The 22817-nt window shown below is 42.7% G+C and overlaps 1 protein-coding gene across 2 annotated transcripts in view; it reads right to left on the minus strand.

The window, feature by feature from the left end:
• Positions 1-3307: 3307 nt before the first annotated feature.
• desi2 (desumoylating isopeptidase 2) overlaps positions 3308-22817 on the minus strand; it is a 32308-nt gene continuing 12798 nt past the window's right edge. For both annotated transcript variants that reach the window (XM_084075689.1, XM_084075690.1), the window contains exons 2-5: positions 19123-19195; positions 18431-18524; positions 14361-14502; positions 3308-9975 (exon numbers count right to left, since the gene is read on the minus strand). In XM_084075689.1, coding sequence (XP_083931815.1) covers positions 9655-9975; positions 14361-14502; positions 18431-18524; positions 19123-19195 — 630 coding nt within the window. In that variant the 3' untranslated portion in view covers positions 3308-9654. The remainder of the gene's footprint in view (positions 9976-14360; positions 14503-18430; positions 18525-19122; positions 19196-22817) is intronic.

Raw genomic sequence — 22817 nt, forward strand, 5'->3', positions numbered from 1 at the left:
GTGGGCTGATAATTTCCAAAAACGTTCAACGTGACCAAATCTGCATGGAGACTGTTGGTGTTGTTAACTGTGTAATTCTTATTCCAAATTGCTCTGGATAAGAACACCTGCCAAAGGTAGCCTACAATGAAATCTATATATTATCTCAAATGTATTCCCTTTGTGTGTACTATGGGCCTTTCTGTACACTCATATTAATAACATCTTCCTAAACAGTAGCCTTCCACAGCTGAACAATTGCTTAATCCCAACACTAATCTCAACCACTGGGACAACTGTATGGCAGCCATTGACATCAACACAGTGATATCAGCCGTCACTTTCTTCACCAACAACACGACCAACACGACCACGCCCCCTTTAGACTATGTTGCCAAGGTGATTGGTTGGCTGACCTTCAGCATTGGGCTGCCTGCCATCGGATTGGCTGTCTACGTCATGAAGAACCTAGTTAAAGGTATATTTTCTGAAATGAAAACTGCAATTAAAAAATAACATTAACATTTTAGGGGGAAGGTGTGTGTGTGTGTGTGTGTGTGTGTGTGTGTGTGTGTGTGTGTGTGTGTGTGTGTGTGTGTGTGTGTGTGTGTGTGTGTGTGTGTGTGTGTGTGTTTGTTTGTTTGTTTGAATGACAATTTCAAAAAAGTTTAATGAACTATTGGGGCCATCAAACCTACCCAGTATATAAAAATCATATATCATTTAAACATTTTAGCTGGGACAATTTCACTTAACATCAGTTTGTTTTTGTATGTTTAGGACATGGTAGCCTTGTTGTTAGGGTCATAAGGTGTGTTCTATTGTTAGGCTCTCCAGAGGGTGTACTTGTACACCAGGCTGCCAAACACTTCAGAAGCAAGATTAGATCCCAGTAAGCACACATACATTGCTCGTATGTGTGTTTGTGTGCTGCTTAGTGGTTGCATTACCTGAATGAATGACGCAGGAATAAAGTAGCCTACATAACTCAATAATAAAAAATTGCTTGGCTTCTGTCAGTGTTAATTAAACAGAATCAAACAATGAACAATTATAAAGCTTTGTCGACAGGGCTGGAAAGATGACAAGAACCTGGGACAAAGACATTTCTACTCAAGCAGAAGTGCAATTACATGACTTAAATATTATATTAGAAGAAGGTAATTCAAACCTACTGAAGTAAATTAACAAATAAGTAGCTGTTTGGAATACTCTAAGTTAGTGGTTGTCAACCTTTTCTGGATCAGGGCCCACTTGAATCTCAATAACGTTCACAGCCCACCCAACTTAACACGGCAGCCGATAGGCTGCATTTTACAAGCATGTTATGATCAATCAATAGATTGTGTTCCGGCTTGGATCAACAAAACTAACGTAGTATACTTTAAGCTCTTATTTATCGATAACAGAATGAGGGTTTTAAAGAAACAATATCATGACATTTTTTCTACATTGTTTAGTTTTTATTTTCATGTCATAGTATCATTAAAATGTTAGTGTTTTGCCAAGTATTTGGCCCCAGCCCACAGGTTGAGAACCAGTGCTCTAAGTAACAGTTACGTAACTGGCCACAATGATTAGGCCAATGTGGCATCCTTACTATCTGTATCAAATCTCTAAAGCGGTGACCATCTTTTCTTTATAAGAATATCCAAACTCAACCAGATGTACTGTATATAGCATATACAGCATATCCAACTCCATAATTCTTGTTATAGAATTCAAAAAGTTGAGTACAACACTTAATGTACTTAATTGAAAGTAATAATGAGCTAAGTAGTAGTAATAGTACCTTTCAAAACAGCTTCAAAGTGCAAAGTAGACAATTACGTGAGAAACTTATACAGTACCAAGAGTAGCCTTTACCACTAACCCCGTTCCACCCCTGATCAAATTATAATAAGCAACTAATTCCCAAATTAGCATAAAATGGATGTTTGTTGTGGCTATTTATGAAGAGGAAAGACAGGGCCCCGAAGTAGCAGGCCAGGAGGTATGTAGTCAGCTTAAGCTTGACTCAGGGAAAAAGGACACCCCTGGTAATGGTGCCATGTATAGTCCCTTGGGATGTCTGCCACTCAACATCAAGGCGACTCCCATGATTAATTGGGCAAGACAGGCAAGCTCAGGTCTGATCACCCTATAGCTGGCGCCTTTGGGGAGGGCGTATAGGGTCAAAGGTCTAAACATACCAAGAACCAAAGGAAGTACTGATGATGCGTCCCAAATTACAACATAACACCCTGGCTCCCTTGTGTCCACCTTTCATCACCAAGAGGACACTCCCATGTACAGTATGTGCTTGCACAAAGCAAAGCTACATCCTGTGTTTTGTAAACAAATTCTAAAATTAGCATAACATTTGTTTGAATGTAAATGACTACCGGTAATCAAATGTATTTTCCACATAAGGTCAGAACAAGGTCCCCATCTACATCATTAGCCTGCTGGTGGCTGATGTCCTGAGTTTCTTTGGGAGGCCAGAGGTGGGGACCACAGGCGTCCTGCCCTCTGGTGACATGACAACACGACTGCTCTTCTTCTTCGGCATTGTGTCCAACGTCACCTTCATGACATGCATAGCGCAGGAGCGCCATCTGCTGGTGGCTTACCCGCAGTGCCAGGGCTGCTTCACCACCCTCAAGAAAAATGCCATCATTTCCATGGCTGTCTGGGGCGCTCCGTTTGCCGTCCTGGCCCTCGCCATGCTCCACTACTACTTCTGGTTCGCGGTGGCTCTGCTTGCCCCGTTCCCGTTCCTCCTGTTTTTTGCCCTGGACTCCTGGAGGGCAATACACTGCTGCCCTCAGTCCACCCCCCAGACAGTGGAGAGAAAGCGTATGGCATTGGGACTGATGGTCATATGCAGCAACTACATCCTCCTTTATCTCCCCTTCATCCTGAGTGTGCTACTGGAGTCATTATCTTTTCAAGATGAGGTGCGCTACCTGGGACTAGTTTCACACTTATTGCTCTACTTCAGCCCTCTGGTGGACCCGTTCCTCTATTTATTTATGAGTCAAGGACCCAGGGCGGTACTGGAAGTTTTTCCGTGTTGTAAGAAGAGAGTAGCAGAGGGGCCAGAGCCCACTGTGGACACGGTGTCTGAGATTGTTGAGACAAGGCTCTAATCACCTGTAAAAAAAAATATGGTAATGCAACTGTTAGATGTGTGCAATACTGGTCTCCCCAACATTGGTGGAGTAATTATGTAAGCATAAAACTGTAAATCATACATTTTCTTCTTCATGTGCATATTCATTCTACAGTTTCCTTTCCCGGGGTCCAACAACACGGATAAATGAAATAATCATGACACAAATTAATGTTGTAAACCATATATTTTTCTTTAATGACTTTAAAACAGGTTACAAATCTGTTCAGCTCCACTGAAGGCTCTAACAAAGGTGTAAAACATCTGTAGTCAGTTTTCCAGGGTTAAGAAGGGATGTAGGCAGAGATTTCCCAGTCTACTATCATAGCTTAGGATGTTCTTATTGTATGACCTGTTAGTTTCTCCTAGAGGTAAAACAAAGCAAAATCGGTGCAATATTTTTGTTTTAGCAAAAATAAGCAATTACTTTCTATTATACAGTATATACGGTACTTATATATACTGTACATCGATATACAACTTAAAAAGAAACCATGATATTCCATCGACTTTTGGAATATACAGGTATAGAGACTCCCCTTTAGTTCAGAACAACCATAAGCTATGAGAACTCTGGGAAACCTGGCCCTCCTCCCTCATGTCTGTCTGTGTTTGGTGACAGACAAACGGCAGAAGAAAACAGTGCAGAGCTCTGTGAGCCGGGCGGGTACAGTAAAAATCATCAGGCACAGCCACCACATGGTGAGGGGTTGACATCAGCAGTAAGATTATGTACTCTGTGTGTGTGTGTGTGTGTGTGTGTGTGTGTGTGTGTGTGTGTGTGTGTGTGTGTGTGTGTGTGTGTGTGTGTGTGTGTGTGTGTGTGTGTGGGGCGAAGGAAATACACCAGTCACTCACTATTTTCCCAGACAGCTGGATTTGTTTTAGAACAGAAAAGTTAGAGGCTGTCAAAACTTTTCCCAGTATCCGGAAGATGGCTCATGGACATTTCAGATTTCCCACATCGTGGGTGTGCTGCAAAAAAAGAAGACACTGCGAAATGTTGAGTTTTACTTTAAGTCAGTGTAAAAATGTGCCTTTTTACAGAGTTCAACTTTTGCAGTGGGTAATTCTGACGTTCCTCCTAAATGGCGGCAGTTAGTCGAGGTGTTTCTCAGTCACGTTCGCAGTCACGTTCCTCACCTGGACTTTCCTACCACAACAGGGGATTCAAACTTGCAGCATTCCAGGCACAAGCGTGATATCAGAACCTCAAGGCTTACCACTATATAACCAAGATGACTGCATTGCAAATATCCATAAGTAATAAGTAAGCTTGATGGAAGAATGGGATTTCTTAGACTGTATGAGACTATGAGTACAGTACAGTACAGTATGCGCGTGTGTGTGTGTGTGTGTGTGTGTGTGTGTGTGTGTGTGTGTGTGTGTGTGTGTGTGTGTGTGTGTGTGTGTGGTAGGGAGGGGGGGTTGGACCAGGTGGCAGCTTCTTGGTTGTCATAAAATACAAGCCTATGCGCACACGCGCATGCAAACACACAGAAATCCCAAACAAAGAGAAACATGCTCGCATATAAACATACATACACGGTCAAGTTGTAAACAAAAGCTCTTTTTTTTTCTTTATCAAAGACAGGATTACAAAAATGCACTGCCAATGTGCATTCTGGGAAAAAGACTACTGCATTAGGAAAGAAAGCAACAAAGAAAGAAAACAAAAACAAGGGTGTGTGTGTGGAAAAGACAATAAAAACTATTTATATAACAGAGCATTTTGGAGTCCTGAGTTATTATACAAAACAAAACAGAAAAAGGCCAGAGTCCACAACAACATACAAGTGATAAAAAGGGACACCATTTGAACAATGTCTTAGTTTTGTTGAATAAAAAAAGAAGAGAAAATGTATAGCCATAGCAGTGTGGCCTGAAATAAAGATTAACTTAAAAAGGGTGCGTGCCATTCTCTCTCTCTGTCACACACACACACACACACACACACACACACACACACACACACACACACACACACACACACACACACACACACACACACACACACACACACACACACACACACACACACACACACACACACACACACGTCGAGGTTGGGACAGCACACATTCTTTTTCACAAATTACTTTCATATATGAATGAGTATTGTTCCATTTTACAAGATTGCACAAGAAAAAAAAATATTTTATAGGACAGTTACTTACTTCCCTCCAGTTGTAGGAAGAAGAAAATAACACTTTTAAAGACTTAAAGCTGAAATCAGGGATTTATTGTAGTTAATTAATATTTTATCCTTTAAGGTGGTGTAGGAGAACAGTAAAACTGCCACATTTGCCATGGTCAGAGACACGCTCGATGCTCTGCTACTGCGAAATATTGATCAAACTGTTGGATCTCTCCAGGTTCTAGACAGTGCTAGAAGCTTACACATCACTTACTGTGAGCCTACCGTTATATCGCAACATTTACATAATCCTATGCTATTATTTTAAAGACTAATTGAATCACTGCAGTTGATGCCATTTGCGCTGTTGGACAGGTGGAAGCGAACTACAGATGAGTAACACTCATCATTTTGACCACCAGCCCTGGTGGCCAACTCAGGGCTGTGGAAGAATGTGACACTGGTAGTGATGACATGTGACATTGCGTCAACCAAAAAAAAGCATGTATGTTGTTGGACGCATGTTGGAGGATAAAGCTGTTGATGCCTATGATAGGTGCTTTGAGTAACATTGCTGAATGTTGCAGTAGCAGAATGAATGTAACTGTTTTTCATAGAAGCATTGGATGTCAGAAATTATATTATTGCATGAAGCAATGTTACATAATGTTCTTGTTCACAGCATGATCAACCAGGAGGTACACTGTCTGATGCAGTAACATCAAAGTGCGTCTCTCTGCCTCCCAGTGTCCGGTGTGAGTGCACAATGTATTATGCTAGGTTGCATTACGCTAGGATGCATTGTCACAAAATATCTTTTCTAAATATATTTTCAGCATTTAAAATAGGATTTTATTATATTAAGCATTTTCAAAAGGCTTTCAAACTCTTTGGCCTTAAATGTGCTCAGTTTGGGCTGTTTTCTGAGCGTTTCCTTCATTTTAGACTAGTCATTTTAGTCGTGCACGTTGAAGGTCTCTCCATGTGTGTCATAGGTGCCCACGATCTCTGACTGTCATTTTCTGTGTGAGGTGCACGCGGTCTGTGTTTGTCTCTCTATCTCTCTGATGAATAGTAAAACAGTGGTATTGGATTACGCACGCTCCCTGTACAGACAGCTTGCGCCTGATTGGCTAGTTCCACTCCATAGCCTGGAGGGACGGTGGGTGAGAGATTATGAATTCACACAAAAAAAAACAATTGTTAGAGACGGATTGGAAAAATATTCAGGGATTGAGTTCCTTGGCCTACTGCCATGTATACAAAATAAATTATGCTCATCGTCACATGCCACTCAAGGGGAGACAATGAGCAGAAATCCCAGATTGTAGCTTTAATCCTCTATATAAAAATAATAATAATGCAACTTGGTAATAAATATTTTGTTTAGTTATTTAATGGATATTTAGCACACTGGATAAAAATGCTATGTATCGTTTTTGGCATACGTTTTATTTCCCCGTAGCAACAGAAATGTGCTGTCCCAAACAAGTCACACAGATGGAGAAAAAAAAACATTGATGTTTTGCAGGCTGGACTATGATGGAGCCGGTAGGAGGGTGGTCTCCTCCGGAGGGACAGGGAGCAGTTTTCACTGCTCTAAGGTGTGAATGTGCTTCTTCGTGTTTAGAATGCACGTTTTCTTGCTTTTCCCTTCTATTTGTCTGAAGGCATCCGAGTATAGTACTGTATGTGATTGTGCATGCATGTTCTTCACATTGCCATTGCTTTTATGTGTATGCAAGTTTGTCGCCCTCCTGTCTGGACCTCTGTGTGTGTGTGTGTGTGTGTGTGTGTGTGTGTGTGTGTGTGTGTGTGTAGCGTGTGTAGAAGCATGTGAAACCTGTTATAGATGTAAATGAAGAAGGATAGCTAATACAGTTGGCTCCACATGACTTAAATGTTCACTTCGCCAATCTTTTGTGGTAAAACATACTGTAGCATGTTAACCATTTTCTTAAGTGTTCCATCTCTCAAAAAGAGTGAGCAATGAAAAGGTCTGAGAATATTACCAGAGTGACATCACTCGAGTTCTTTACTTGCTAGCTCAAAAGGTACACAACATGGTGAATGTGGAGATTCTGCCCCATTCTGGGCCTCTACAGTGAGCGAGTCAGACTTGACATCCCTGCCAATTATGTCAATTTGGGTACATTTCCGAGCTATTCACAGCCTGCCTCTGTGAGACAGAGCAAGTAATGGTTCCATCCTATAACGGGCAATGGCATTAATGAAGTTTGATTCATGGCAATAATGAAAAACTGTGAAAATAGGAAGGTACTATGGGAGAGCAAGTACAAACTGGAACTGAACACCCCTTGTTTTGGGTAGGATATAGGAAAAAGACGGATTCTAGTTCAGAGGCTGGAGGGGGGGGAAAATCACCTCAAACCCCAAGAATGCAGCAATAGGAACCTTGAAAGTCCTGAAATACAGATTACATTAAGAACCAATGTAAATGGGAAATGTTACAATTGTTCGGATTGATAAGCTGCTTCAGCACCTACACTCTTTTGTCCCAGTATATACGTATGTACTGTGTATCCAGGGTGTCTACAATGAAGCCTCAGTGAACAAGGATGCTTGTTCACAGCTGTGAATAAGGATGCTTGTTCACAGCTGTTTTCTTAAAGCCATGATCTCATAGGTCACTTTTCATTCATAATCAAATGCTAGGTGCGTCTGTGAGCAACACTACTACAAGAGCACAACGTAACATTTGACAACTAGTGTAACTTAGCATAAAGTATTTCCTCTAAAGCAATTTGATTGGTTGTATGATCAGAGGGCAATATTGAGGTGCCTGTCTCCTCTTTACCCATGTCAAGGCAAAAGCTGAGACAGGTTCAACTTACAGCACTCAAAACGCACCGCCGCAAAACACATCTCCTCCACGTTGGAGGAGACGCACACCTGCTGCGAGCAAACCACTGAAAACAACTGAAAAAATACTCAGCTGTGTTCAAGTTAACGACCTATGTGATCATGGCCCAACAGTTCTTAATAGCATAACAGGTGTTGTATAAATGGTAAATAAAAACCAGCCTGCTTGTATCACAGCATTTAGGTCCACCTCTGTTCTTGGGTCAGACAAGAACGAATAGACACAAAGTTTGGACACTCATGCTTGTGGCAAAAGGGGCAGTACCGGACGCTGTTGCGTATTTAGCAGTTGGCAAAGGGTACTGGACGCTGTTGGGTACTTTAAAGTACATAGCAGCTCCCCTGACCAGACTTCTGCCCTTATTCGAGCTGTGTTTCCCACTGACATTGCCTTAATGTTCTGTGAATCTTGTTCTTTGGGCTGGGGTCTCAGGTAAGCGGTTTCAGTTTAGCACCAAGATGTCTCACAAAGGAATCCCACTGAGTTGTCATGGCAACAGTTGGGAGCATCCCCTGGGTCATAAGCCTAATTTACGGTCCATCACACGACGGTGGCGTACACCAAAAATAGCAGACTTACAAGCTCACAACGCGTTGTGAGCTTGTAAGTCTGCTATTTTCGACATGCGACACCGTCATGCGACAAACTATGAATCAGGCTTTACAGTATTGTTTTGTCAGTTTCACGTCAGCTATGTAGATTATAGAACTCCTTGTCAAATACAGCCTTAGATTGAGGGCAGGGCAGCGGTAGGAGGAAGAGAGGCCCTTGAGTTGAGCGCTGTGGGAGGAGCTATGGGAAGTAGGAGGAGCTCTGTGATTTGGGAGGCTTTCCAATATTCCCTCCATGTGTAAACAGCTTTGAGAAAAGACAAAGCCCCCTAGAGACAGAAATAGTCATGCTCACCACAAGCATCTCAAGAAATAAATTGCTGCAAATATGGTTATTTACTACGACCACAGAATTGTTATGGTCCATGTTGATCACGACCTCCTCATCCCCTCATTTGTCAGCTTCAGGTGTGAAAGGTAAGCTTCTTGTCCCGTTTAGGATTGCACTCCCCTGCTACAGACCAAAACACCCATGCTCAGTCTTATTCTAAAGATGTTATGCATTAATCTGCCCCTGCTATCCAGAGAGAGATGCACAATGAATGAACCAGCGAAGGAGTGTTAGGACACTTTTGACAGAATCTGCTTCCCAGGGTTCAAACCTGTGGCACTAAACTCCCACTAGAAAGCCAACATGCCACCTTCCAAGGGATAGATTGAAAGAAACACTGTTTAAATCCACAAAGTCACTCTCCGGTGCCCTACAAATCGCCCCAAATCCCACCCCAATTCAGCCTGCATCTCATCCAAAGAAGCCCCCCCCCCCCCCCGCCAAGCAGGTAAGTAGGCTCAATGTCTTCTCAAAGACACACATGGGCTGCTGTTGGGATATGTCGATTGTCCAGTCCCTGACCCACCGCCGACCCCACACTCGCACGCAGGACGCCCCCTACCGTCTGGGCTGGTAGCGATGAGGAGGCTGGTGGCGGGGCAGGAGCGACGAGGAGGAAGGGCTGGAGGAACGGGAAGAGGAAGGAAACGGAGGCGGAGAGGAGCAGGGCGACATGGCGGCCGCCGGGTCCTCTCCTTCCTCCAGCTCTCCTCCTCCGGCCCCACTGCCCGCCACTGCGTGGAGCTCCTGGCTGACGCTGGACTGCAGCGCGGCCGGCGTGAGCCACTCCTTGGGCAGGCAGCTCTGCAGGAAGGGCACACAGGAGCTGAAGTAGGCCAGCCGGTTCACCCAGCGAGGGACCTCCCTGCCGCACAGGATCTGGTGAAGAGAGAGGAAGAGGGGAATTACATAACCCATTATGACGAGAACCCATCCGTGTCATTTTAAGATTTCTTTGGCTATTCAAAAAATAGCTTGACATGAAAACAGTTTGCAACATACAGCAACATTCTGGGGATTCTACAAATTTGAGTTACAAATGTTCGCTTGAAAAAATATATATTTAAAGATTTGCAAACATTTTCAAGCTCATGAGATTGTAGATCTGCTATTTTTGAATAGCCAAAGTATAAGATAATGGTTAAAGTGGTTAAAATCTTAAGTGACAGATGCTTTCCTGGTCTTAATGGGTTAAAGTTCCCGATAGGTCTACCCAGGTGGAGGGTGAGTCATCAATCAAGAGGGGAAAAAGGGATCCCTCGTAAGTGCTTTAAATATCTAGTCAAAAGATTTGTATTAGATTTTTTCAGTTTTATGGTGAAATATTAATGTTATTTTTATTATGTTAGTGTATTTTTCTCTGGCTCAGGGTTTTGGCGCCCCCTTCCGACCAAAACCTTATTTGGCTGAAGGAGAAAGTGCCTGGCAGTTAACACAACCTCATTCTCAAAACAATGCAGTTAAAATACCAGTTGATTATAAAACGTTAGGCCTATTCTTTTCCCAAGATTACCAAACACTTTGTTTTCCAATGGGGTGGGTCTAATATGATGTTGACTGGAGTGTCTTTGGGGTTTGAGATTGCCTGTGCAGCCAATGGGCTGAATGGACAACTTACACACTGTGGGTGTAGTCTTTAAATGTTTGGTAGTTGCAGTGCCCTGTATTGTCTGTCCTGATGAAGGTCTAACGACGGAAACGTCGACCTAAATAAAGAGCAACATGTTTGCAAGTTTTAGTGTGCGGGACCTCTTTCTTTGGTTTGATTATCAGAGATCCCCTTCTGAACATTTCCTGATTTCCCTGAAGTTGTAAGAAAGAAACTACACAGAGGGGCATTTTCACTGACGGTACAGTATATGTCATTGATCTCGTCTTCAGTCTGAGGCAAGTCATCTTATCTTTGGGCAACGGATAGAGTTAGACGGACCATCACCTCAAAATGTATACAGGAGGCATCTTTCTGAGTTTCTACAATGACCTCACTGACTGATGAACAGATCAACTGACATGATGCTAATTCATGGATATGCCAATCAAATAACTAGCTATTAAATTATTTTATACGTTTGGCTATTTGGCAGGGTGTCTTCTATTTACCACCGAGAGCTGCGCTACGAGCTTGTAGATCTGCTATTTTTGAAAAATCTTATATTTTTTAAAGGGAACATTTGTGACTCAAATCTTTGCTTCTGGGGGGGTGGGGGGAGGGGTCCATGGAACAAAATCTTTTGAGATTGGGGTCCGCTCATAGCGCAGCACCGCTATGAGCTTTTTGAATAGCCAAAGACATCTAAAATGACACAGATGCGTTACCGGATTGAATGAGTTAAGCCATTACGGTACAAGGGACCTCCAAGAACCCTGGTCTTTGATCCCGCAGCCGGTTAAACTGAATCATCTTACTGGCAGACTGCCTCTTTCAGATATAGGAGCACAGAGACCCGGGCGCCAGCATGTTCACTTATAACAAACACAAACACCTTTTAATCATGTATTACATAACCGCTTACTTAAATGAAAAGGAGGGTATAAGCTAATTTATTCTCACTCGATGCACTCGAAGTCAAACTAATCTCTTAGCGAATCTTTTCACCCATATCTGAAGTCTGCTCCACGTTTACATTTCAAATCATTTATGGTGTTCTACAAGGCTGAAAGAGTATCGTATAAACTAACAGCTGTACAGATTCTTGCGAAAAGAAATGTAGCAACGGAAAGCTTTCCTCACTCGAGTCGAGTCTGGCCTCAATTTATCCAAAGGTTTCAAAGGGCTTCGGATTGAATACGTGGATTTGCATGTCGATTTAGATTCAATAAAATCGTAGTCTTTGGTATTTTTTGTTTTGCTCAGACAGTAGGAGGAATAGGAGAGTATAAGTTCGGAGAAGGAGTGAAAATAGAGAATGGGCAGAGAGAAGAAGGAAAGAAAAGACAAGAGAGGAGAGGCATGGAAAGGGATGGAGTGAGTGAAGAGAAGTAACGGTGCCCACCGGACAGTTTTGTCAACGGGGGGGGGGGGGGGGGGCCAGATTGGGACGTTCAGGGCATATTTTGCACCATTACGGTGCGTTCATCATCGGTGACGAGTGCCTCTAGCAGCCGCTGCTGGCTGCGTGCACGTAGCGAGGCGATGCGAGGCGACGCGAGTCATATCTCTACCCCTGTGCCTAATGGCTGTACATGGGGCCGACGGGTGCTTTAGAGTGATTGTGTGAGTGTGGCTTCAGGAAGTAAATTCCTAGCCTCGATCTCCAGGCTTTTATTTTTTAGTTTTGCTAAAAAATAAAAGCTTGGAAATTCCTGTCCCAGCTGTTGGTGCGCAAAAGCGCCTCGCGTCGCCTGATGTGGTGCGCATTTTTTATTTTGGGTGCGCATGCGCACCTGCGCACCAGTTATGTGCACCCCTGATAATATATGTAGTGTGCATGTCTAGCATACTATGCTAATTTCAGTAAAGAGCACACACCAAATACATCACACACACATCAAACACAGCCCTCTCTCTCTGGAGAATTAGCCGCCATGCTTGATCTATCAGGCCTAAATAAACATGAGACCCCCTCCCATTCATGAGACCCCCTCCCATTCATCTCACACACACTTAAATCTTTCATGCGGCCTCTTCTCATATATTTCCTTCCAATTCATTCCCCATCCTTCTTTCCCTCTATCCTACCCTGTCTCTGTATCCCACTCATTATCTTGTCCTCCAGCTACCCTCTCCCTCTTTCTCTCCATCTCTCTCATGCTCAAACGCTGCATGTCTGAGAGGTTACATGAGTAAACATGATGTTCCAGCCCTGAGGGCAAAACCACCTAAGGTTTCCTGTCTGCGCGCGCGTGTGTGTGTGTGTGTGTGTGTGCGTGTGCGTGTGCGAGCAAATGAGACCGTTTGATTATGAATGTGTTTATGTCTATAAAGACATGTATGTTTTGTATTTTAGTGTGTATATTCATGTATGCTTGCTTGTTTTTCTGACTCTGTGTCTATATGTGTTGGTGAATGTTGTCAGTGTGTGCCTACTGGGATACAACTTTGTCTGTGTATGCTTGACTATGTATTAGGGTGCAAGTAGGAGTGGGTGACAGGACGATCTTAGATTGTGCGTGATAAAACATTCCTGTACAATTTCCCCTTCCAGAGCGATCGAGAGTATAGTGCCTAGTGCAACATTCTATCAGCACAGACTGTGCTCAACCACACACTGCTTCCAAACTTGCTTTTTTGCCATAACTGTCTGGTGTTGCCCAGGCAACTGCAAATCACACTAAGTTTGACGTGCCCGCTCCATCTCATCGCTATTAAGACAAAGACGCAAGTGGTGATGTAATCTGTGTACACGTCAATCAATACAAGTGGGTATGGAATAGACAGAAAAGTGTCTAAGCTGCAGTTTGGACTATAATGACATGCCCAAAATAGGGATGCCAGGTAGAAAATGTGCTTTACATCCTATATTATAATCGGCTAATGGGAAGGCAGGCCGGCCGGTGGGCGGACCACGGCCACGTCAGTAAGACTCAGACATAACCATAAACAAACCCTTCATGTTCTCTGCTCACTCTGCCTGGAATTGACTTCAACAATTCCTTTATCTAATTTTATAGGCATGCTAAAGGATGAGATGGGAGAACGTTGAAATAAATATAACACTGAATACTACACAGAAATCATCATAAATCATCATCAGCGTGACCCAACCCTCTTATCTATCCCATGCCCCCATTCCATTTGACTTTTTGATGTTCTTGTCTTATGATGAGTCTTTTGGCACCTCAAAAAAGTAAGATTATTTAATGCATGTTTATTTGTACCGTTCAATAAACATTGAATAAAGTGAATTTAAAAATCCACTTTGGTATTGTTTATTGTATTATGGTGAACAAAATGAGTCTGGTCCTGGATTGCATTTTGCCACAATGTTATTCAAGTGCTGTATAAGATTTCTTTAGGTGATGAAATAGCCTAAAATAGTTCAAATAATCATTTGAATAAGCCACTCAGAATTTCCTCTCGTTGTGATGTCACAATGGGAACAATTTGCATTTGGGTTGTGGCTGAGTGAAATAAATTGACGAATAAATCTGGTCATTCAAAATGTACTGTTGTTTGCTGTCTAACAGCCAGAAACTGAATCTATTTAGCAGTCAATGGCTTCAATTCATAGTAATATCACCCCCACACAGCCTGTTGCATTAAGCAGGCAACACACAACGAGCATATAAACCAGCGTGGTCAAGTTTGTATGCACATGCCCCACCTCTGACAGGGCCGAGGAGAAGTGGTTGCAGTTTTTGTGCATGAGGTGGTAGGCGTTGCCTTTGTACTCCTTCCCCATCTCCTCTACGATCCTCTCCACGTCCTCCTCTGTGAAATCTGTGCTGCCCAGCACTATGGCTTCTCTGCGGGGAGAGAGAGAGGGAGGTAGAAAAGCAGGCACATGGTTAGAGAGAGATAAGAGATGAATGGAGGTGGGGTGATTGACCATATTCCTAAGGTTGCAATTCTGATCTCATGTGAGTCACCACTCCACCCCTGGCGCGTGTGACGTGAGAGCTAAAATAGCCGTAGCGTAAATAGGGACAACTACATAAAGCGCTCCTCGGAGCACAGGTCTCCGCCAGGTCAAGTAGGTTATTGTAGGCCAGCAATGTTCGGAATTCGCCAATCAGGATGGAAGATGAAAAATCGGACATGATCACTTCACTAAAGAGATGTGTACCGATTTGCGTGATGTTTCGACAAACTTCGTATCATTTATACAATCATTTATTTTTGTGCAAAATGTTTCAAGTGGCATTTCTTTTGCGGCCTAGTGGGAATGTGCGTGCAAAATTTCACGGAAATTGCATGCTGTGTTCATGATTTGAGGCATTTTGTTAAAAACTGAGCACTCCGGCAAACTTTGGAAGCCAATCTTAGGCAATCAGGATGAAATATGAAAAAAGACCCGTTTTGTTTAATGACAATTTAGAGATGCTGTGTACCGATTTGCGTGATGTTTGGACAAAATCTGTAGGAGCACTGTCAAAAAAATTGTTTAGCAAAAATCGGCCTCCTGGTGGTGCTATAACAGGCCCATGTGAAAAGCTCTGGCATTCAGGGAGTGTGTGTGCACAGATTAGCTGTTTACAGACGGAAGGACGGACACACAGACAGATGGACGGATGGACGGACGGACGGAGTGCAAAACATAGTCTCGGAAATGCCATTCGGCCTAGCCTCGTTCCCAGCCTCACTCATCTGCGAAGAGAAGAGCCTGGTCACGACCTAAACCAGTGAGTGTCTCGGAAGTCCTGAGTGGACAGGATTTCCATCGTACGCGTTTCCCCCAGAAACTATGTTTTTTGACCAATCACAACACTCAATGTTAACAGATTTGTAAAGCATCAATGTCATTTCCTTGGGCGGTACTTCCGCCAAATGCAACCATTTCTGCCTAAACAACCAACATCCCAGGTCTTGCCCAGCGTGCTTTCGGCCTGGCGAAGACAATGAGGGAAGGGTGGAACAGACATATGGGATGTTTCAAGTTAAATTGATTTACTGCAGTGTGTCAGACTACAAAAAATGACAATCACAACATTCTTAATGTTAAACCGGTGTAAACCGAGACTCACGTGTTTGGAGGGGGCAGGCAGAGACATATAGAAAAATAAAATCAATGATACACACATTCATACAATATCCAACGTACTAGACAACTAAAATAGCAATAAAAAAACATAGGGTACTGTAAATGGAACCTGCAACAACTCAACTAGTTGATGGTTATAATTAGGTCCAGCTGTTACTCAGCCAGCTCTTTCTGGAGGAATAGAGCTAATCAACTATGGCTTGCAGGCCAATATGGAAGACACGCTGGGGTGTCGCTCAGATGAACAGCAGTATCTTAAGTGTATAAAGTGTATCTATGCTCAGAATTCCTAACGTTTCTTCTTTGAACGTTCTTTGAATCCTATCCCAGTTAAGTGGATTCCCTGGACAGCTCTGAGTGTTTAAGCCACCTTGCTTAATGACACCTCATTATCTATTTACCACCTGTCTACCTGCCTGTGTGTACGGTATGTATGAGCATGCACAGTCTAGACATAATAGAGATCAGAGAAATTAAAGACACTGATGCAAGATCTTTAAAGAATAGAGGCTGAGGGAGCGCGAGTGAGAGCAAGGATGTGAGACAGAAATAGATTAGAAAAAGTGCTCCTTGGAGCACAGGTCTCTGCCAGTTCAGGTAGGTTATTGTGGGCCAGCAATGTTGATGAAATATGAAAAATCGTACATATCCTTCTTGATCACATGACTATAGAGATAATGTGTACCGATTTGGACACAATTTGTAGGAGTAGGATCAACATTTTATTTTGTTGCTAAAATCGGCCTCCTGGTGGCGCTATAATAGGGCAATGTGAAAAGAGTGGCATTTGTTCCTCAAAGTAGTGGGAATGTGCGTGCAAAGTTTCACAGCAATGGGACGCTGCGTTCATGATTTGAGGAATTTTGTTCAAAACGGGGCACTACTACAAACTTGAGGCCAATCTTAGCCAATCAGGATGAAATATGAAAAATGCGACAGATCCGTTTGGTTTAATGACTATAGAGATACTGTGTACTGATTTGCGTGATTTTTGGACAAAATCTGTAGGAGTACAGTCAATTTTTTTTTTTGCAAAACTCGGCCTCCTGGTGGCGCTATAACAGTGTGAAAAATGTGGGTCAAATGTTCTGCTCTGGCATCCAGGGAGTGTGTGTGCACAGTTTCGCTGCTATCAATTAAACGGTGCCGGAGATTAGCTGTTTACAGACAGACGGACGGACAGACGGACGGACGGACGGATGGACGGGGTGCAAAATAGTCTCGGCCATGCCTTTTGGCCTGGCGGAGACAATGAGGGAAGGGTGGAACAGAAATATGGGATGTTTCAAGTTAAATTGATTTACTGCAATGTGTCATACTACAAAACATTACGATCACAACATTCCTAATGTTGCAATGCATTTAGTTTTTTACACATCCGCGTGGTCAGTCCATTTCATGGTCATAATATTTCGCATGCTGTGCACTGATATGTTGATACGTTCATACCATGAGAGAAATAAAGCATGTCAGACTGCTGATCACTGGACTGCTGGAGCTGATCCATTTGACAGAGAGAGTGGACAATACAGCTATTTGTCTTGGAGCATCCACATTTATGCTCCACTGACTTACTTGGAAAGACCACGAGTGTGTGTGTGTGTGTGTGTGTGTGTGTGTGTGTGTGTGTGTGTGTGTGTGTGTGTGTGTGTGTGTGTGTGTGTGTGTGTGTGTGTGTGTGTGTGTGTGTGTGTGTGTCTCACGCAGTTTCTGCTGAGCTATGGGGTGGATCAACTAGAGCAGAAATAATACACAGCTGCACAGAACACACACACACACACACACACACACACACACTTGCTGACTGTACAAGCTGTATGACTCACTGACTAAATAACTGAGTGACTGCAACAGTTTTACAAATACAGATTATAATTCAACTGAATATCTGTCCTAATGAATCTTTGTCCAAGGGAGACATGGCCAAGAGAGCAGAATCAAAACCACATAGAAAGTTGCAGATCAACACAAAGCAATGTACAACTAGACAGGGGTGCTCCTCAGAGCCAGGCTGGGTTGCCTAGCCAGGCCTACAGTATGTAAGCTGTGGGTTGCAGCCGTCAGGACGCGAGGAAGCTGTCGCTGTATATTTTATATATACCCATAGGTATATATAAAATATATCCCACAAGCCAGGGAAATATTTATCCCAATACCCATTGGCTATGGGTCTATGTGAAAGATTTAGCCTACTAGCTTCAAGCACGAAGAATCTAACACTGATCAGTCAGGGGCGAAAACATAATCTCTGCCTCCCGGCCTTCAGGAGATAATTACTATAGAAAAGTGCTCTCAGTATAGAGCTCTTTGCCAGGAAGCATGCCATGAGGCAGCAGAGATTTTCAGTGGAGGTGCAGAGAGACATGAGATGAAAGGGACAGACAGTCCGTTGGGATGATCAACAGGAAGTTACAAATTACGAAACACTTATATTAGACCTTTGTCTAGAAGGGATGTATTCTGTCTCAGAATTTGTCAAATGGAATGACTCACTGGCTTCACTGACTCACTGCCAGCTGTCCACATACTCACACATGCATTCAGTGTGTGATCAGTCCACATTCTCACATATGCACTAACAGTGTGTGATCTGTCCACATACGCACATGCACTAACAGTACATGATTTGTCCACATACTCACACATCACATGCACTATGTGTGGGATCTGCAGTAAGTCACTTGAACACTCACTTGAATTTGAAGGTGTCCCCGAGTTCTGTGGCATCGCCTGGTGTAATCTCAAAGATCCCTGAGAATGGGTACGGGTGTCCTCCATAGGCAAACTCTGAACACATACAGTGTACACACGGACATAAGGGAACAATTTTAAAATGTGTATCATATATATATTTTTTTTAAATAGCCAATAATGTTTTCCCAAATCCTCCCCACACATTTCTGTTGCTGCTATTGTACCACTCCTGGCTAGTGGTGAAAAAAAACGTTCATTTCAGTGAACGAACGATTTTGTTTCAAGGCAATGATCCGTTCAAATGATCGCCTAATGAATGTCTAGTGAAAAACAACTCAACCGCACCGCTGTGGGGAGCCCCTATCGGGAGGATGTAGGGCCTGCGTCATACTCTTCCCATTCAACATGTGTAAGTGGAGGGATAGCAAGTATTTTGGGGCCGAATTTGATCAATGCCTGATGATGAAGCAGTTTTCTAAATGATTTCATTCAGTATAGCTATGCAGTATACTGTATGTAGTATACACTTTCAGCCAGCAGTCATATTGTGTAAGTATAATCTATTTTATTTTCATTTGGTGGCTGCTTGATGTTGGAAATGAAACTTCTCAAATAAAGGTGCATTGAGGTTTGAGAATTCAGCTAGCACCACCACTAGTGATAGATCAGAGTACAATAAACAGAACCTTACCTCTGCCATAGATCTCTATTCCGGAGTGATAGACTCCGATGCCCAGAGCGGTGGTGAACTCATTGACCCAATACTGTGAGGGGGAGAGAGAGTGAGAGAAAGAGAGAGGGGGGGTTAAGAGAGAGATGGATGTGTTGAGAAAGAGACAGATGGAAGGGGGTAGATTTGGGGAAGAAACGACAGGGAAGGGATAGAGGGTATTGAGAATTGATTAAGTATGGAGCAGAATAACTCCAAGGTATACAACTGAACTAGTTGTATACCTTTGTATACCAATAGCGCACACACACACAGGTTTTCTATTTGCCACTCATTTCCCTTTCTGTGTGCAGGCTCAAGACTGGAGGTTTTTATCGTTAGTAAAATCGAGTAAAATTCCTGGTTTCGACTCCACAATATTGCAGCCGATAACGTGACTATTGCAGACAATTTCTCCCTCGAGGTTTTAATAAGGTCTAATCTAATCTAACCAAATCTAATCTTATCTAAAACAAACATGTACTGTAGATTTAAAAGGAAAATGACCTCACAACTCAGTGGATAACAACTGTGTTTTCTTAGCTCTGTCTCTCTGTGAGCCTGGCTGCCTGTAACATGATATGTAACTATAAGCCTATACATGTTCACTGAATTCCACACACACAGACTGACACGGACACAAACACACAAAATCAATAATTGATCAGAGCTGCATTGATGTCTGTCATTAGGTTCCATCTTCTCTGTGTAGTGCGTTTATCAGGCATGTGTGTTAGGAGGCTGCAACGCTATTGGCCAGGTTGTTGCTGGGCAGAGTTCATTCATTGATGTGAAATGGATAGGGTGTGTAGGGCTGGGCAATTATGGACAAAATACAATATCACAATTTTATATAATAATATCAATTTTCTTAAAAAAAAAAAAACACGTTTAACTCTATATATATTTTTAGTAGAATAGACAAGCTATGGTATGTGTGTAACCAGAGAATCTCAATACAGGACTGCATAGTCAAACCATAGGGTTGTAGGTTTTAAAGGAGACATCCGGTCATTTTAAGTGTTATGTTTGATGTGTGTCAAATCACTTACCAACGTATAAATGAAAATCGCGTGACTCCACAGATCCCCCTATCGACCCCCACCGTTAGCATTATAGGAGTATATAGGATAGCAGCAATTCGCCTATTTTAACAAATGTAAAGTCTGTTTTTTTCTCCTAGTACTCATTGTGGAGTCCCATGATAACGTAACAGGCGCTAAAACTCCCGACAAGCTAACGGCTAATAACAGAACGAGCTAATGCTGGTTGCTGGTTTCTCTCCCGACCTGGCAACCTGGGGCTGCCATGCAGAGAGATAAGCAGCCCCAGCATTAGCTCGTTCTGTTATTAGCCGTTAGCTTCTCGGAGTTTTAGCGCCTGTTACGTTATCATGGGACTCCACAATGAGTACTAGGAGAAAAAAACAGACTTTACATTTGTTAAAATAGGCGAATTGCTGCTATCCTATATACTCCTATAATGCCAACGGTGGGGGTCGATAGGGGGATCTGTGGAGTCACGCGATTTTCATTTCTACGTTGGTAAGTGATTTGACACACATCAAACATAACACTTAAAATGACCGGATGTCTCCTTTAAGCAGCAAACACATGAAAATCACAACTAATGAAATTACATTCCAGGAATTACTGTTCAGCATTTGAAAAGCAGCACTCAGCTATTTAAACAGCTATTTAGCTGTAAGGATTCGGGAGGATGTCTTTCCCAGGTGTTTCGCCCAAGTGGACAGGGTTTTGAGGTTAGGTTTAGGCATTATTTCTGTGAGGTTAGGGTTAGGTTTAGGCATAGTTTTAGTGAAGTTAAATGTTAGGGTTTAGGCCCAATCAAGGCGAAACACCAAAGAAAGAGGGAGTCCCGTAAGGATTCAGAGGGTGTCGTGACCTCAACATGGCTGGTTTACTTCCCTGGACTGTCTGGAGAAAAACAGCAGGGAAAAGAATTAGAGCTGTACCGATACCAGTTTTCCTTCCCGATACTGATTCCGATACCCATAACTTGCGTATCAGTCGATACGAGTAACGATCCGATACCAATGTGTAATTTAAAAATAATCTGTCCATTGACAGTTGTTCTGTCAGTGGTTCTCAAAGTGGGGTTCAGGGACCCTCAGTGTTCCTTGAGGGCGTTCCAAATGGACCCTTACGGAGTCTGTAACTCTGAGAGTGTAAAAATGGAACCAAATGGACCCGTAAGGGAAGGGACCCTTCCATTTGTACACTCAAGAGTTATGCTGGTGCAGCTGATAATTGTGCAGCTACAAGTTAGTAAACCAATAATGTAAATAGTACAGTAAGAGTATAAAACAGTCGTGCAACATCAACTGGAGCATTAAACATATTACTGTCAATGAATTATCCGTGATAAATTACATGGTATCGGAATGGCATAGACTGCCATACTTGCCAATACCGATACCAGCATTTTGGGCAGTATCGGCACCTATTGGAAGAACTCTGAAGAGAATGAGTATTACTCAAACCCTAATGTATGTTCAAAAATAAAAAATAAAAATAAAACAAATGCTCCAGTGGAGCCTCTCAGTGGTCAACAGTACCTGACAACATATGTCTGCACTGTGTGGCTCCCAGATGAGAATGAGTGTTGACTGTTTCAGAAAAACCTTGCTGAAACTCCATGCAAAGCTCAGCAATTCTTAGATCAGCAAACCTCAGATAAATAAAGGCTATAAAAATTCTCAATTCCCTTGAAGCAGCCAAACATATAACTTCGCATTACAAGCCCCACTGTAACCATGTAGCAAACAAAAAATAACAGCAAAATTACAGCAGCGCTGCTTGTAAAAAACATTTGCCTCCAATCTGTTGTTATGCAAATAGCTAGATCTGCGCTATTACTGGTGATAGCCCGCGGTATAACTTGTAGAATTATTACAGATCTGCATTGCAAATTGTCTCCATGTTTCAAATTGATTGAACACTTTAAATAACAAATGATATGTTATTATTGGTGAGTGCCGCACTGTAATTTCCTCTGAATGTGTCTCCCTCTCTAGTCTCTACCCAGACTAATGCAGAGTGGGGAGTGACGATGGCTGGTGCAAGCTAGATACGTGTTGTCAACTACTGTTATGTCTGTCTGGCTAAGTACACAATGTTCAGGAATGGACTGCTCTAATGTGCAAAATGTGTACATTGGTGCTTGAGGCATTTTAATCAGTGCTCTTATAAAGAGAGAGTAACAATGAAGTAGAACTGTAGAACTCTAAGATCAGAGCACTAATGTTACAAGCAATTGGCATGTGTTTTAAAAGTGGTAGAGCTGCGTTTTGAGTCAATTTGGGGATTTTTCTAATTATTATTGTTAATTAATCATATTCAAAGATAGTCTTTTTTGATGACTACACTTTGGCATATTGCTCAGGCTCTGTGTGTTGCCCCTCTGGGTAATGAATACCTACAGCCATGTGTGGAGTCTTTATGTCTGGGAGGTAAGGTCAGCTAAGTACACCAGTCACCTCTCATCCTCTTTGCTAATCCTATCTGCTAGCGACTGCTCATGCCTGAAGGAGGAAGTAATGAATCATGAAAGGGATTTCATAGGAAGCTGCTTTTCCTTTTGTGGCGTTTTAATATAGTACTCACTGTTTGTCCTCTCTTCTCTTGACAAGGAGGCACAAATAATATTGTTTGCTA

This window comes from Gymnoscopelus microlampas (assembly GCF_963454915.1).
Source record: "Gymnoscopelus microlampas genome assembly, chromosome: 13".
Taxonomy (NCBI): domain Eukaryota; kingdom Metazoa; phylum Chordata; class Actinopteri; order Myctophiformes; family Myctophidae; genus Gymnoscopelus; species Gymnoscopelus microlampas.